The following is a 16,858-nucleotide window of genomic DNA, read 5'->3' as shown; positions in this document are numbered from 1 at the left end:
TTATGATAGAAGCATATCCACTATTGAATAGATTTATCACCTACCTCTTATCATCTACCTCATATTTGTCTGTCTATATAACTGTGTGATATATATGTCTCTCTCATACGCCCTCATATGTTATTCGTTCCTATGCCCATATAACTGTTTGATATATATGTCTTTCACATCTGCCTTTATGTTAAGCGCTCTGATACACACGGGTCTTGTTCGCGCTATACAAAACTTTCTAATAAATAAAATAAATAAATAAATAAATATTATACCCCCGAGAGGATTCTTAAATGGGCAACAAATAATAACTTCAGTGATCGTACGAAATGCCCAAAATGTGATTTAAGTGGAGCTGATATTATTCACATGTTCTTTTCCTGCCCGCATCTTACTGAATTCTGGGATGGAGTAACTAAAGTTGTTTCTGATAGACTTGCTAGTTTTATTACATTTTCATTAATGGATGTGTTGGTGGGCATATCGGGGGGTAATAGTGCATTATGTGATTTGCTGAACATTTTAGTTACATGTGCAAGGTTGGTTATTGCTAGAGTTTGGGTTAAAAAAAAACCCCAACGGTTATGGAGTGGTGGAGCCTTGTTAAGGAAATATATAATATGGAGCATGCTCTTGCTACTACAAGGGGTTTACAGACAAAACGGAAAGTGGACAGAATGTGGGGATTAATAATATCTTAATAACAGTCTCTTTCTCCTCTTTTTTCTTTCTTTTGTAGTATTTTAGTGGTTGGCCTCTACTGTGCTTATGATTTATGTATTCTCTTGCTTTGGATATGTTAATTCATTGATCTTGCTTAAATTGTATGTAGACATTTATTGCTTCTTTTTGGTTTTTTTGTTCCCCTTGATGCAAATACAAATATTTAAAAAAAAAAAAAGACCAAGAAAATCTTTAAAGTACTTAACATTGATGGTCATCTCTTGGAAAGTGTATCATGAACTCCCCAAATTGCAAAACCTGGAAATAAACAACCAGTACAGCCATGCAATTCTGAGTATTCAAGCTAACTTGGTGTTCGTACTATCAGGTAGGTATTACAGGTTTATAGGGAGAATATGTTCATGTTTGTACCCCAAGATTTAGGAATCTGTGGATGTTCTTGTTGTAAAACCTCAGTGATAGACAGCTGAAGGAGTTTTAAATCTCTTTAGAACATTACTTTCAGTGCCTTCTTTTTAACTTTGAAGGAATTTGGTATGAATGGCACTGGAAAACATGCAATCCTTAGAATGATTTAATGCAGTTACAGACTTAATTTAAACTAACAGGTAGGACATATAAGGGCACACTTCAGCTGGATGGAGACATTCTTGAAAATTCTGTTGCAGATACACAATGACTGTGTTACAGCAAATACATATCCCATCCTTGGGACCAAGTAATGCAATTCAACAAGTGTAGCAAAACAATTGTTATGGTGGCATCCTAAAAATGGGCTGATGCAAGAGATGTGGAAATAGCTGCATCTAGCACAATAGCCTTTACCTACTCCGGACCCAAAAGAAGGGCAGGAGTAAACAACTCATTCTGGGTGCTGTGTTTTTGCAAACATCTAATCTGCATATAGACTTGAGATGCCACAAGTAGCCTCATATGAGAAAGATGAACAAAGGGCACTTCAAAGGCTTGATTGAGATGCTAGCCACTTTCTTTTTGTGTCGGATTATAGCATGTCATAACAAAAAAGAATTAAACGCTACAGAGAGTTCAGAATGCAGAAAATGTGAGGTCAGCATTATTGGCTAACCATGGTTTATCTTGATTTTTGTGTATAAAATTACATTCAGAGACATGCAAAACGAGAGTAAACATTTTAAATCTAAAACACCCACAGTGACAGCCTATCTTTTGACTTCTGGAATTACTTAATCGTACCGCATTTTTATGGCACTTTTTAAAGACAAACTTTTTGCTGTGCACCCATCGTATTGGTGTGCACTCATTTTTAATGTATTCTTTTATTGCTTACAATGTAATGCATTTTATGAATCTATAACTTCAAAATTGATATTTTGTGTTTGATTGCAAAAAAATCACGTAATTTAGTAGGCTTAGCGACTAACTTGGTTACTCTTGACATACATTGTGATATGCAGCTTAAGAGTTTGCTTTCTGGCAGGACCAACCCAGCCTTAATTCTGAAGGCATTGATATATTGACTTCCAATAAACTGTGCAATAGATTTAACTGAGAAAAAAGAAGCTACATAAAAGTTATTAATCTAAATATTCAACTTAAAACAAAAAACACATAAAAAAGGCAATTCATTCCAAGAACATTATGAAAATACCAAATCTTTACAATGTAAACTAAATGAAAATGTCATGACATACCAAAGAACAAACACAGAACAGTAAGTGGAGGTAATATGTAAACAAGTTTATTTACAATGAAAAGCTGTTAATCACCCACCATTGTGCACAGCCCACATGATGCGGAAAGCAGGACCACCAATCTCATCAAAGGGTTTTCTTCGGGTTATCACCTCCCAAAGAATAATTCCCCAGCTAAACACGTCACATTTTTCACTGTAGTTGCTGCCTAAAAAAACAGAAAAAGCATCAAAATGATTACTTGAAATGAAATGAAGCAACTTGTATGCGAAAGTTCAAAACCAAAACCCAAATGATTTATACTGCACTCAGTGAATTTACTTAGTTACAAAAATATGTTTCATCACAAAGTATCTTATGTACAAAACCTGTTGAGCCGCAAACCCTCAGATTCCAAAAATCATATGGGTCTGTGAAGGGGCACAAAAGCAGTGGTCGACTACTATTTACGAGTCAAAAAGGTATGTTTCAATAGCTTGTGACCACGCCTGTGGTTGCAAACCATTGTTCAGTCAATGACCAGAGTTGTAGAAATAACAGATTTACAAAGGGCTTCTCTTAGTGTGACAATGTTCCCTTCGGAACTGTGCTGGGTGTACTTGGGTTGGGGGAGGTGGTGTATGGTGGAGCAAACATTGGTAAACATTCTAATTCCTTCTCCCCATGATTTTAATTTTAAATCAGCTTCTGTCCATTTAATGGACAAGTTTTTTTTTTTTTATTGAAGCTTTTTGTGTGGGAAGGGAACTGCAGAGACTGAGGTCTGCTGTGACTTGCAAGGCTAGAGGGCCACTCATTTTAACCAGCCTAACTAATAGTCAACAAACAGGTCGTTTTGAAACCCCATGAGATTGGACAATTTGCAGTAGGACCATTTAGTACATAAATTGCATCCCCTTTTAAAACCAGTCAGTGTGCGGTTTGCACAACCCTGGTTTGCAAACGGGTATCATACATCAGGCCCAAAATAGCGTTCTTTCAAAAATATATCAATGGACATGGACTTCAACTGAAGTCTGGCGGTTCGTGTTCAAAACACTACAGATAATGTACAAATGTTTTGGAATTGCTAGAGCTTATTCTCAGGGGCACCATATTCCTCCTTGTTTTGTCACTGTGTGCCTTTCATACGTGCTATGTTTCAGCAGCAGCTGCAATATGTACGCTCCATCTATGTTGACAAACCTCTTTTCCATCCTACCTTTGGGGGATAACACTTCGCACACATTGCCACACCTCCTGACATTAGAACTCTTGTTGATTAGCTTTACTATACAAGACGGTGAGGCTGGCGTCACATGACTGTATAAGCCCACGTGTAGCAACAAAACAGGTGCTAAAGAAACATTCTCTTCATCCAAATTCTGTTGACTTGACACGTACTTGCACGGTTTGCACAGATTAGCAATTAGTAAAATACAGGGGGAAAGATTTGAGTGAAAGGCTGTTTGCTGGATTACGTCTACAAGGCAGCAGCAAAGCTGGTCAGTCTAAACAGTAGTGCCTTTAAAAGGAAAAGGAAAATCATCTAATGGATACCCAAATAATTCTTTCAACTGAAAAAACAATTTGCCTCTTGTGGAATGGGATGGGATTTGGAGAAGTAACAAAGCTTAACACCCATGAACTGATTAAACATATAGTTCTAATGCACATAGAAACATTTCAGCTGAAACCCGTTCTGTATAGCAGTTTTACGACAAACATCAGAGGCACGTTCTTAGAACACAAGCAACAAAGGCATGAGGCTTTTGTATTGTGAAACTATGTTAATAAGCTTCACAAAAATATAAGTACAGCATGCGTAGCAATAGTATAGGACTGGTATAACACCAGAATCAGCTAAACACTGGGGAAGTTACGGGGGTGGCGTTATTTATGATAGTCACAATATCCACCCCCATCACCAAGGATAATTAGAATTGGGTCAAAGTTTCTATCTCCACTCAGTCCGTTTATGCTAGCAGTACTTAACTTTGTGTTAAATGGAAATATTCTTGAAACCCCGGTGTATTATGCATATTAAAATGTGTCCAATGGACTGCATATGGTATTTTGTTAAGTATCTGTATTAGCTTTGAGCCACTTATTCCTCATTTGTATACTTTTCTGTACTGGAGTCTTGGAAAGGTGCCAAATTGCCAAATTAAGGTGGCTGTCAGTGATGGTAGTTTGATTTTTGTTTTAAAATGAAAAAATATAACCATAGATAAGATAAGGCTTTTCACCTCATCCTTCTCTTCAACACACATCATGGATCCCTTTAAGGTTTTAGCTTATCAACATCTGGAACGGGTGAATCATGGGAGCACGTGGTTTGTTGGTGTGCGTACACAAAGTGTTTGGCAAAGGTCTTATGACATTAGAGCAAGACTGTCCTCTAGAACTTATGATTAATACGCATCAAAAAAGGTCCCCCAACACCGCCTATATCACCTTTGATTCTATGTACCCAGCGCGATTATGGTGGAGAATTTTTTAACTTTGGGTGGGATCTTGTACACATAGTGTCATTCTGTGAGAAAGTGGCTCTGTATATACTGTTCCCAAATAGGTACAGTGTGCACAGAGTCCACAGACCCCAGAGGTTTGGCAGAGGCTAAAGTTAGATATAACCTTACTCTCTAAAGTGGTAGCTTGGTCAAGCAGAAAGGCAGTATCAGAGGACAGTGTAAAGCATTTGTTGTACACACTCAGTCAGCAAATGGTGTCACACACTCAAGAACTGAACTCTAGGCCAATGGTTTGTATTAAAAAATATATACTTGTTTTATTTTAGAACCAACAATAGGTATGAAAACATACTTTCTCAAATTGAGTTATTTTTAGATAAATACTATCAATAGACTTTGGAAGAGGATAGTTACAGTTGTTGCCATAGGCAACCCAATTTCAAACACAATAACACACTAAGCTCAATGGGAATTTCTAAAAGAAGGCAATAGATTACTTCTAGGATTACTTTTCGAACTGCAGGACTGGATCCTAGATTCAGTCCTAGGACATGTACTGTACCCAGTTGAGCAAAATTGATTAAGTCACAATAGCGATTTTTAAGCAATATTGTGGTATTTGAAAAAATTGACAAAATAAATTTCACAGAAAAACGTAAATTATTTCATATGGAAGAAATTCACTTAGCAGGTAAGTGTGGTTATGGTTACTCTTTCTAGCTCAGGGATGAATCCTAGATCCAGCACTGGTGCACCACCTGTAAACAGTTGAAAGATTGTGTTTTTGTTATACACACAATTTTTAACGAATATTTGTAGGTTTGTAAAATCAACACTAAAGTATGTTCTTGTTACTTTTGTAATCCAGTGCTGGACTCCTAGGTTCAGCACAGGGACATCTGTCTAAAACAGGAAAGTAATTACGGTTTTATAGTTTGTACGATTTTTAAAGAATATTTGTAGTTTGCAAAAATCGACAAGAAATTTCACAGAAAACGAGTCATTGGTTTTCTATGGGAGAAAATTGAGTTAGCGGTAAGTACGATTGTAATTACTTTTCAGGGTTAGTGCTGGGCACCAAGATCCAGCACTGGGTTCTCTCCTGATAACAGGTGAGTATTTTCGTTTCCTCATTTCGGCTGATTTTAGACGAATATTTTAAAGTTTCAAAACTCCACACTTAGAAGAATTTGCAAGTGAAACCAGTCAATGTTACCGCATGGAAGAAAAGTGAGTTATCGGATTTTGGGTAAGTACTCCACTGGCAGAGGTAATGTTCTGGGCATAAACTCAGGGCTCCCCCAGTGTCAGGTAAGTACAGTTGTTACACCCTCAGCGGCACAGGGGCAGCCAGGTGCAGAGTGAGTTAGGCACAATGTTATCCTAAGGAAGGCAGGTGGCCCTTGGTTGGTGGCAGCTGGCTAGCAGGGCACGCACCTGTTGGAGCTGGGCTCCTGGTCACTTACTCAGGGCAAGTGGGGAAGTGAGATAGGATAGAGGCTGCACTCCCAGGGGCACTCGGGCAACTAGGTGCAGGGTGCTTTTGAGCCGTCGGGCACTCAATGTTATTCAATGGGAAAGCTGGAAATTGAACAAAGGCTGCAGGCTCGGGGATGAAGATTCTTCAGGTGCGACCACCACTTCGAGAGGTAAGTTGGGAAGCTGCAGGAGGGGTGGGCACCCAGGAGTTAGGAACAGGAGGCCGTGGGGCGCCGGGTGTAAGGGTGTCTTTTGGCTTCGGGAAATCTTACCCTCAGCCGGTCGCGGAAGGGGGGTCCCTCGTTCTGAGGCTGCAGGCGTTGTCAGGGTCGTCGAGGAGGGTCCTTGGGCACTGGACTTCGGGTCACAATCACCGGGGGGACATCCTTGTGGCGTTGGTTCACTCCAGCACAGGCCAGGCTTGGCGGGTGCAGAGTGTGCAGGGTTCACGGTTCCGGGCTGATGCCAGGGCTTGTTACTTGCTTTGAGCAGTGCCACTGCTCGTGGGAGACCCAGGTAGTCAGAGTCACAAGGCAGTCAGGTCCTCTGGGATTTTTGACGTTGCTGATCACTGGAGACGCCGGGGTTTAGCAGGAGCAAGTTCGAGGGTCGCCAGGCCTGTAGGGCTGGGGCCAAATCAGTTGGTGTCTTCCTCTTTTTAGCAGCTGCACAGCAGGTCTTCTTGTTTCTTGTTCTTCTTTCTTGTATCGGAATCTGGATCAGCTGAAGGAAGGTTCAGGGTGCCCCTAAATACTGAATTTAGGTGCATTACAGGTAGGGTAAGGGCAGGGACCAATGGATCCCTGTCCTGGGGTGAGTACACCCCTTATCCTGCTCCTCTCCTCTCAAGATGGCAGGAGCCCGGAGATGTGCTTTACCTCGCCTCCCCCACCTGAGGGGTGGGGTTGGCAGCGGCTGGCACACCCCCTTCCCTTCCTTTGTTTTTCCCGCCAGAGTGAGGGTCAGAACCGGTGGGGGCTAGTTGCTGAGTACAGCAAGGGGCCTGGAGAAGGTCACAAAGGCATGCCTTTGAAGCTCCCCCTGGCCATCCTGGGGAGGAGACCTAGCACCTCGTCCCTGAATGTGCATTGTTGAAGGCCCAGGAGAGCGGATGGCTCTCTACCCAGGGTTCCAGTAACATGTCTGCTGTGTGGCAGCCTAGGCAGCCTCTCAGTTAGGACACTGGTAGTTGGTTAGGTTTCAGGGGGCATCTCCAAGAAGCCCTCTGTAGTGCTTTTTACATGAAATCCCACACTGGCATCAGTGTGGGTTAATGTGCTGAGAAGTTTGATACCAAACTTCTCAGTCTTCAGTGTAGCCTTTATGGTGCTATGGAGTTCGTAATGACAACCTCACAGCACCATATACTCTTAATGGCATCATGCACTTACAGTGCACAGGAATGGCCCTGGGTACTGTAGGGGCACAGGGCTCATGCACCGGTGCCCACACCACTGGCATAGGGCACCCAGCTAGAGGGAGGACTGACATATGCCAGGGCAGTGTGTTTGTGGACATGGCACACAGTGGTGTGTGTCATGTCGACTCTGTTTGGTTCTGTACGAAGACACTCAGCCTGTCAAGTCAGTGTATGGGTGTCAGGGTACAGGGCCCCTAAGGGTGGCACAATAAGTGCTGCAGCCCTTAGGGGTCTTATCTGGTCACAGTGCCCTGGGTACCTAGGGTACCATTTACCAGGGGCTGACCTGGGGCCAGAGATGCCAATTAGGTTTAGGCTTTAGTGTAATTTTTAGGGAAGGAACACAGGCCTTGGGTACCTGATTGGCAGGGACCCAGGGAACACCAAGGAAAAGTGCATCAGGTATCAGGCAAAAAGTGGGGGGCGGTTACTGCCACAGAAACCCACTTCCCTACACATTCCAGTTGCTTGCAAATCAAATACTATGAACATCAGGGAAGTCAAGTCGGGTCAGCTGGATGAGAATTTTGTAGGCCTGAAGAGAGTGACTCAAAGAAGCGTTCTGTCCCCCAAGTTGCTTAATTTGGATATGAAAAAGCTTAGAGTTGTCATTTAAAAGGTAGCAGTGAAAGACATTTGGTGGTTAATGAGTTCTTTCTACAGCCCACCTTTCTTTACAAATGACAATGTTTTATCCAGGTCTGAGACAGCAACACAAAAGTTGTTAGAGGCACTAGAGGCCTTCTCGTGATCAAAACACAATCCAAGTACAGTATTCTGTTCTCATCCAGGAAAGTCATAAGCACTGTAGAGTACAGTCCACAATTGGGATTCTGGATCACTTTCATATACGTGAATATTTACCTTTAGAAAAGCCAGGTCTCGAAAAATCATAATACTTTTACTAGACCTGCAGGTCTATTGACTTAAATAATTTACGCGCCCTAATTGTAAGGCACTTGAACCATAAAATGGTTTCAAATTATGCGATCACGGCCAAATATTTTAATTCACTGAGATGCCATTTTCTTCATTAGTTAGAGCACATTCAACTGTGCGAGTTCAGCATGTTTGCTGTAGAAAAAACTCTTTTGTTTGAATTAATAGACTAAACTTTTGCTCCATATAGAATACAAATCTAGCTACATATAGGATACATATGGACCCCGACTTACCCCTTAGTTCATTAACATCATTGTCATCAGGGATGGGTAGGAAGGTTTCTCAAATCATGTTTATAAATGATCACTTTTTAATAAATACATAACGAAAGCATGAAGCGATAGCACACCCATTTGCAATCAGCAGATTTTCCATTGAAAAGACCAAAACAATTCCCAGGGACATGCAGCATGCAGAGTTTCTGTAAATATTCGTCATATGCACTTTATCAAGTAAAGTGTTCTTATTTGTTTTGCCCCTTTTTAAATCTTTGTTTGCATCACGCTTTTGAATTATGTATATTACAAGTAAAGTGCTTTCGTAAATTCGGATACATTTTGAATATTCGTACTATTCATTTATTAGCTATTTAAATGTTGTGTGATAGAAACAAATCTGACATCTTACAGCCTTTTGTTTCACAATGCATGTCAGACAGCTCCCTTGACAAAAACCTTTAACTGCATCAAGAGAAAGAAAAGTAATCACCATTTTCAAGGCTAAGATAAGCAGCAATTAGTGAAAAGAAAAACTAACATTTGACCTCTGTCCTTGAACAGACAGGCAGGAAGAATCTGGGTCAAAGTGAGCATCTTGAATGTATCTATGCGTAAGAAGGCATTGGGAAGTCGAAGGTATAGAACAGGACGCAGAACTCTGTCTTTTGTTCAGAACAAGTAATGGGAATAGCAGTCGGTCCCTACTTCCAATGCTGGACCTCTTTATAGTACGTTTGGCCAAAGGAGCCTGCACTTTCTGGTACAAACGGGCAAGAGATTCTAAGACAGGTGATCCGCTGTAGGTTCTAAGACTAGAACAGAGTCCAACAAATTATAAGGGATCTGTATGCTGAGGAAGGCTTCTGAACCTGTTGGGCGATTGTGATAGACTGAAACATGTTGGTACAGCAGATAGGGTAATGGAGTTGTTGGTTCTCATATATACCCATTTAGAGTGTTTTTATTCCTGCCAAGTGGGACCCATAATAAAATATAGGCGGGTACCCACTTAGACAATTTTAACTTAATTTGTTTTCTGCAGTGGTCATCCCTTGTTTGAAATAATTTTGTTTGAAAACAATATTGCTCCACCCTGAATGTTAGCCTGCTCCAGGGTGTGTTAGCACCCCTATGATGAAGCATGTCACTATGTAGCGGGTGAGGGCAATTTTAAAAATCCTAAGGGTTTTCCAATAGTGTGTTTCTTAGTGGTTTACCAATGTGGATTGCTTAGGTCAGGAATGAAGTGGGCCAATCTCTCTTTTTCTTCTTTTCTGGTCTTTTTCTCCCTCTTTAGGTTAGTCTGATTTAGTTTTTATATTTGTGTCCTTCCCGTTTTGTGAGAAATATAGATCCGCTGTAGGTGGCCGGTGTGGTGGGTCAAATAGAAAAGGCAGAGTGGACAATCTGCAAGACCCATTTGTCAGATTAGTTGTTTTGACACCCAGGCAGGACGTGGCTGATCCTGCCCCGCTACGAGTGCCCTAAAGGGATTTTGCAGTTGATACCAGAGATGAGGGACATTGGGAGGAACATTGTCCCTGATGGTCGGCCTGCTGTTCTACAGACCCACGGCCTAATCCTGAAGGGACTGGGAAACATATTGCACAGGCAGCGGGGGCTGGCACAATCAATACGACCATGGAAGCAGGTCCTGCATGGGATAATCGTTCATGCCCTTAGCCACTGAAGAGATTAGCAAGCCAATCCCTTTAAACTAGCAAACTGCACATTATGTCAACCGGTTCCTCAGGAAGCCTTACCTATTTGAGCATCAGCTCTGAAATCACATTCAAGACAAGAGCGTCTTGTGAAAGTTTAAGCAAAACTCCATGTGGCTGCTTTGCTGACCTGTGCAACTGAGATGCTGCTTAGTAATGAGGCAGTAAGTAGTGAAGTCTTTAATGGCGTGAGCACTTGCCACATCAGATAAGGTTGCTAAAAAGATACAAGTAAACTAAGGAAAGTTATTCATCTTGAGATGGGTTGTTTTTCTTGTGGCTTACCCCATGCGACAGGCCCATAACTGACAAAATGAGGTCTAATTTTCTCCAGATCTCCCCCCTCGCCCTCAATACTTCAACCATCAGAGCATGCAGCAACCTTTCCAAAGGTGAAGAAAAGGTATGAAAGAAGGTCGGCAATGCGTTTGTAAAGATAACATGAAAGTCTGAGATTGCTGACTGTTGTGCACTCATCTGTGTTTTGTAATCTTTTGTCACTCAAGGAAATGATTATCTGTTACCTTCTTCAGGATATACTGACACAAAATGATGGAAGACAGGATCTGCGGCTTCACCCCAGCCAAATGATTACCTATTGACATGTTAGGTGCCCTACTACTTCTTTCCCTGGTTTGTAGTTTTTGCTGGTAGGACTGCCTCTGCTGTAATTGCCGGTGATAATGACTCCGAGAGATTTAATACTTTGATACGGTAGAAGCGTTGCCACTCGTGTATTATTATTTTTTGCTGTTTACTATTTTGAAGTCCCACACCCCAAGCAGTCTCCGCTTTCAAATGCAGCATTTCTAATTCAGTGTAATAGTAGAAGTATGTCTTGAGAAAGGGAAGTTGTTTTCTGTTGGGCTTCCAATTGTTAACGCATGCAATGGAGACAATCAGACCATTAATGCAACTGGAAGGGTCCCAGACACGCTCTAAAAGTACCAAAAGGAAATGCAGTTTGCGACATACTAAGGAAGAAACAATAGAACATATTCTAGGTGTGTGCCCCTTTTGATGGACATAAGAAGAAAGAGTTTCAGACCAATACTCAGGAGAGTTAAGTACAGACAATAAAAGATGCCATGCTCATGTGATAGCTGTATATGGGCCAGATATAGGTAGCCTAATATCAGGAGAGTGTAGGGGATTCCTACACAAAATCCTGTGGGTGCTCCCACGGAGGATGAAGACCTCAATGTTCAATTTCTTTGTCAACGAATTCAAGAGACAAAAATGTTCATCTGAATGTTTTTTATTCTGAAGTTCATATATTATATTCCATATAGACTTGGTTAATGTTCAACAGGCATTCAGTTCATTATTCACCATCAAAACGGTTTAAATACCAACATCCCAATGCATTTCGGGACAGGGGTCCCTTAACCAGGGGAATAGCGTAACTCTGTAGGAGAAACCAAACACTGTGTAAGGGGGTGGACGTTTCTGCTGGAACGTAAAAAGAAAGAAAAACAGAAGATGGCTTAAAAACCTCACCATATTACGAATGGCAGTGAGAGAAGGGACCGTGAATCACGAAACGTGCTACAAACAAAATCGGAAATGATGATGTGACAGAAGTTACACCGTAACAAAAAGTGGTCGTGAATAGTAAGAAACCTTAAATACCAAGGTCGTGCTATGAGTACAATATAAAAGTCATCACATAAAAAAAGATACATCGTGAGTGTCTTCACCAAATGACGATTAGAGGAAGTGGGTTCAAAGAGAGTATAAGTGCGTCAAAAATAATAATAACGGAGAAAATACATGCCCATTAGCCCATGCGCAAAGAAATTGAATCAGACGGGTTTCCCAAACATAGTGCTTACCGAGATCTTCGGAATCTTATATTCGAAGACCGCAAACTGGCGGGACGACCTCCGTAAACGAGAAAGTAATGTGTTTATAAAAGACGGACCAAGCGTGCGTATAGTAAGTGACATAGAAAGGGGACTTCAAACGTGGGGACCAAATAAAATAAAGTGTACCCGAGGACCATGACTATCTACTCCATACGGACAATAAATAAAGGCGAAGTAAACGCATGTATAATAATAACAGCAGGTCAAATAAATGGTTAAATTGCACAATACACTCGGTTATTCATATACTTCGGCATGTCAGCCATCTTAGGTAGGGAGAAAGGAAAAAATAAAATAAAAGAAATACTGCCAAAGTGGTAAACAGAACTATAGACAATGAGTAAGGGAGGAGGAAGTAGGGACAATAAGAGACGAAAAAGAAGGAAACATGGAAGGAGAAAAATAAAAGGAAGAATAAAAAAGTAGAAAAGTATAATGAGTGGGAAATGGGAACAATATAGTTGTGTGGGTGAAAAAATAATAAAGAATACAAGAGTCATCTTCAACAGATAACAGGCGTGTTTTTTAGGAAAGAGCAGGAATGTTTTTAAAGAAAACAACTAAATTCAATCCGATCATTAAGTCCTTTTGGGTGGCATGATTCCAACAACGTAATCCAAAATAGTTCACGCTGCAAAAGTTTTTTCCGGTTGTCAACGCCAGGTCTCGTAGGGACAACCTCTAGAACAAGGAATCTAAACTGGCTTATATTGTGTTGGAATGAAATGAAATGTGCAGCTAATGGAGATTTTTGATTCTTGTTCCTGATTGTACTCTTATGTTCCGTTAATCGAACTTTGAGTTTCCTTTCGGTTTTGCCGACATAAGGTAACCCACAAGGGCATTTCAATAAATACACCAGATTCATGGAGTCACATGTGGCGTTAGTTCTTAGTTTGATTTGTTTCCCAGACCGTGGATGGTTGATTGAATTTCCCCTAATTATATTGTTGCAGTGACTGCAGTTGTGGCAAGGTTTAGTTCCGGAAAAAACGCAGTCTGATGACTTAGGGTTGAATTCCAGCATGTTTTTAAGGTTCTTGGCTCTTTGATAAGCGAACAATGGGGTGCAGTTAAAGATTCCTTGAAAATCCGGGTCATAGCCCATTCAACCAGGAGCAAAAGAATTTAGTGATCAACATCTCACAAACCGTATTGACTACCAACCAGTTGAATGTGCTACAGAAAGGGATATCTTTTGTCCCCACCTACCATACTAATGAACTAGAGATGGATATTTGTTTATTCAAATTTATGCGCAACCTTCGTTTACGCCATTTTTTTACCAACGTTAATCCTTCAACAGGTCCTCCTGTTCAACATGCTTGTAAACATCTCAAAAGCCAGTGCTGGAATTCAACCCTAAGTCATCAGACTGCGTTTTTTCCGGAACTAAACCTTGCCACAACTGCAGTCACTGCAACAATATAATTAGGGGAAATTCAATCAACCATCCACGGTCTGGGAAACAAATCAAACTAAGAACTAACGCCACATGTGACTCCATGAATCTGGTGTATTTATTGAAATGCCCTTGTGGGTTACCTTATGTCGGCAAAACCGAAAGGAAACTCAAAGTTCGATTAACGGAACATAAGAGTACAATCAGGAACAAGAATCAAAAATCTCCATTAGCTGCACATTTCATTTCATTCCAACACAATATAAGCCAGTTTAGATTCCTTGTTCTAGAGGTTGTCCCTACGAGACCTGGCGTTGACAACCGGAAAAAACTTTTGCAGCGTGAACTATTTTGGATTACGTTGTTGGAATCATGCCACCCAAAAGGACTTAATGATCGGATTGAATTTAGTTGTTTTCTTTAAAAACATTCCTGCTCTTTCCTAAAAAACACGCCTGTTATCTGTTGAAGATGACTCTTGTATTCTTTGTTATTATTTTTTCACCCACACAACTATATTGTTCCCATTTCCCACTCATTATACTTTTCTACTTTTTTATTCTTCCTTTTATTTTTCTCCTTCCATGTTTCCTTCTTTTTCGTCTCTTATTGTCCCTACTTCCTCCTCCCTTACTGATTGTCTATAGTTCTGTTTACCACTTTGGCAGTATTTCTTTTATTTTATTTTTTCCTTTCTCCCTACCTAAGATGGCTGACATGCCGAAGTATATGAATAACCGAGTGTATTGTGCAATTTAACCATTTATTTGACCTGCTGTTATTATTATACATGCGTTTACTTCGCCTTTATTTATTGTCCGTATGGAGTAGATAGTCATGGTCCTCGGGTACACTTTATTTTATTTGGTCCCCACGTTTGAAGTCCCCTTTCTATGTCACTTACTATACGCACGCTTGGTCCGTCTTTTATAAACACATTACTTTCTCGTTTACGGAGGTCGTCCCGCCAGTTTGCGGTCTTCGAATATAAGATACCGAAGATCTCGGTTAGCACTATGTTTGGGAAACCCGTCTGATTCAATTTCTTTGCGCATGGGCTAATGGGCATGTATTTTCTCCGTTATTATTATTTTTGACGCACTTATACTCTCTTTGAACCCACTTCCTCTAATCGTCATTTGGTGAAGACACTCACGATGTATCTTTTTTTATGTGATGACTTTTATATTGTACTCATAGCACGACCTTGGTATTTACGGTTTCTTACTATTCACGACCACATCATCATTTCCGATTTTGTTTGTAGCACGTTTCTTGATTCACGGTCCCTTCTCTCACTACCATTCGTAATATGGTGAGGTTTTTAAGCCATCTTCTGTTTTTCTTTCTTTTTACGTTCCAGCAGAAACGTCCACCCCCTTACACAGTGTTTGGTTTCTCCTACAGAGTTACGCTATCCCCCTGATGGAGGGACCCCTGTCCCGAAATGCATTGGGATGTTGGCATTTAAACCGTTTTGATGGTGAATAATGAACTGAATGCCTGTTGAACATTAACCAAGTCTATATGGAATATAATATATGAACTTCGGAATGAAAAACATTCAGATGAACATTTTTGTCTCTTGAATTCGTTGACAAAGAAATTGAACATTGAGGTCTTCATCCTCCGTGTGAGCACCCACAGGATTTTGTGTAGGAATCCCCTACACTCTCCTGATATTAGTCTTCACTTCAAGTCCCTCACGAGCCAGAAGGGTCAATATCCTGAGGTGCCCAAAAAAGTGTGAACTATTGGCTTTAGGATTACTTACCGTGAATTTGCTCTAAAATTAAGGCGTGCTACACCCCTACAAGTTTTTTGTCTCAGATATAGGTAGCCCAATACCAGTCGGTAACAGCCGAAATTAGCAAATTTCGGCCGTCACGGAATGGTATTAGGCATTTGAGATGTAGAGGCCTAATTTAAGGATTCGGTAATTTACCGAATCGGTAATTTAAGGAATCGGTAAATTACCGAATTCTTAAATACTGATTCGGTAAATTACCGAATCCGTAATGTAGGGAGCACTCAAGTTGGTGGTAAATATCGAAAACATGTGAAAAAGCAAATTTGTGCTTTTCCAAAAGTGCCATATGGCAGACATACATGCCCTTAGGGCATGTATGTGTGCCACATGTGCACCCATGCACTATTCATGGGTGCAACAGGGTGTCAATGTCACACCCTGCCACCCTTGTAAGTCTTCCCCCTATTACCGATTCGGTAATTACCGAATCGGTAATTCCCATTCATTCCTATGGGCCTCCATGCCCACAGGATTGAATGGGGAATACCGAATCGGTAAATACCGAATCGGTATTTACCGATTCGGTAAAAATTACCGAATCAATACCTACATACCATTTACAGATTCTGAAATACCGAATCGGTAAAATTCGGTATTTTAGAATCGATATGGCCCTAAATGTTTTAATCCTAGACAACAACTACATACAGAATGAGAAATGTAGCAAGCAATCGAAAATGGGTAACATAAAACGATTAGTAAATAATATCTAATTACGAGATGTTAAATAGTTGTATTATGAGAAATTGTTTTTCCCCAATTAATTTTTATTGGGCATTTATCAATAAACAAACAGTACACCAACAGGAAGCACATTGGGAGGGGGGAAGGGGCACCAGAAGTGAGGTGCAAGAAGGAGGGGTGGGGGAGTTGAGGAAGAGGTCTGAGTTGGGATGCACAGATACTCAATCTGGTATTTAAGAAAAACAGTTCCATTTGCAAGACAGTTAGGGAATAAAAGGGCAAAGGGTAGAATACAGACCGCGTGTCATATACACACAGCATATTTACAACATGTTACCATGCATAGGGTGTGATCGATGTGCAGGCTGCATCTCTGCCACACTCACTGACATCGGAGTATCACAGCATGACTGCCATACAATGTCACTCCTGGGGTGCCAGAGTGTACAGCAGATTGCTATCCTGGCAAGAGAATTTCCGACAGGATCAGTCTCGACCGCTGCCGGCGAATTT

At 40.9% G+C, this 16,858-nt stretch overlaps 1 protein-coding gene across 5 annotated transcripts in view; it reads right to left on the bottom strand.

Annotated features, from left to right (window-relative positions):
- MAP3K7 (mitogen-activated protein kinase kinase kinase 7) overlaps nt 1-16,858 on the bottom strand; it is a 323,646-nt gene that overhangs the window by 191,449 nt on the left and 115,339 nt on the right. For all 5 annotated transcript variants that reach the window (XM_078648255.1, XM_078648256.1, XM_078648254.1 and 2 more), the window contains exon 7: nt 2,428-2,556. In XM_078648255.1, the coding sequence (XP_078504381.1) occupies nt 2,428-2,556 (129 nt within the window). The remainder of the gene's footprint in view (nt 1-2,427; nt 2,557-16,858) is intronic.

The sequence above is a fragment of the Lissotriton helveticus genome, chromosome 6, assembly GCF_964261635.1.
Source record: "Lissotriton helveticus chromosome 6, aLisHel1.1, whole genome shotgun sequence".
Lineage (NCBI taxonomy): Eukaryota > Metazoa > Chordata > Amphibia > Caudata > Salamandridae > Lissotriton > Lissotriton helveticus.
Note: the sequence above shows the minus strand (reverse complement) of the source record. Positions and strands in the feature narration are given on the sequence as shown.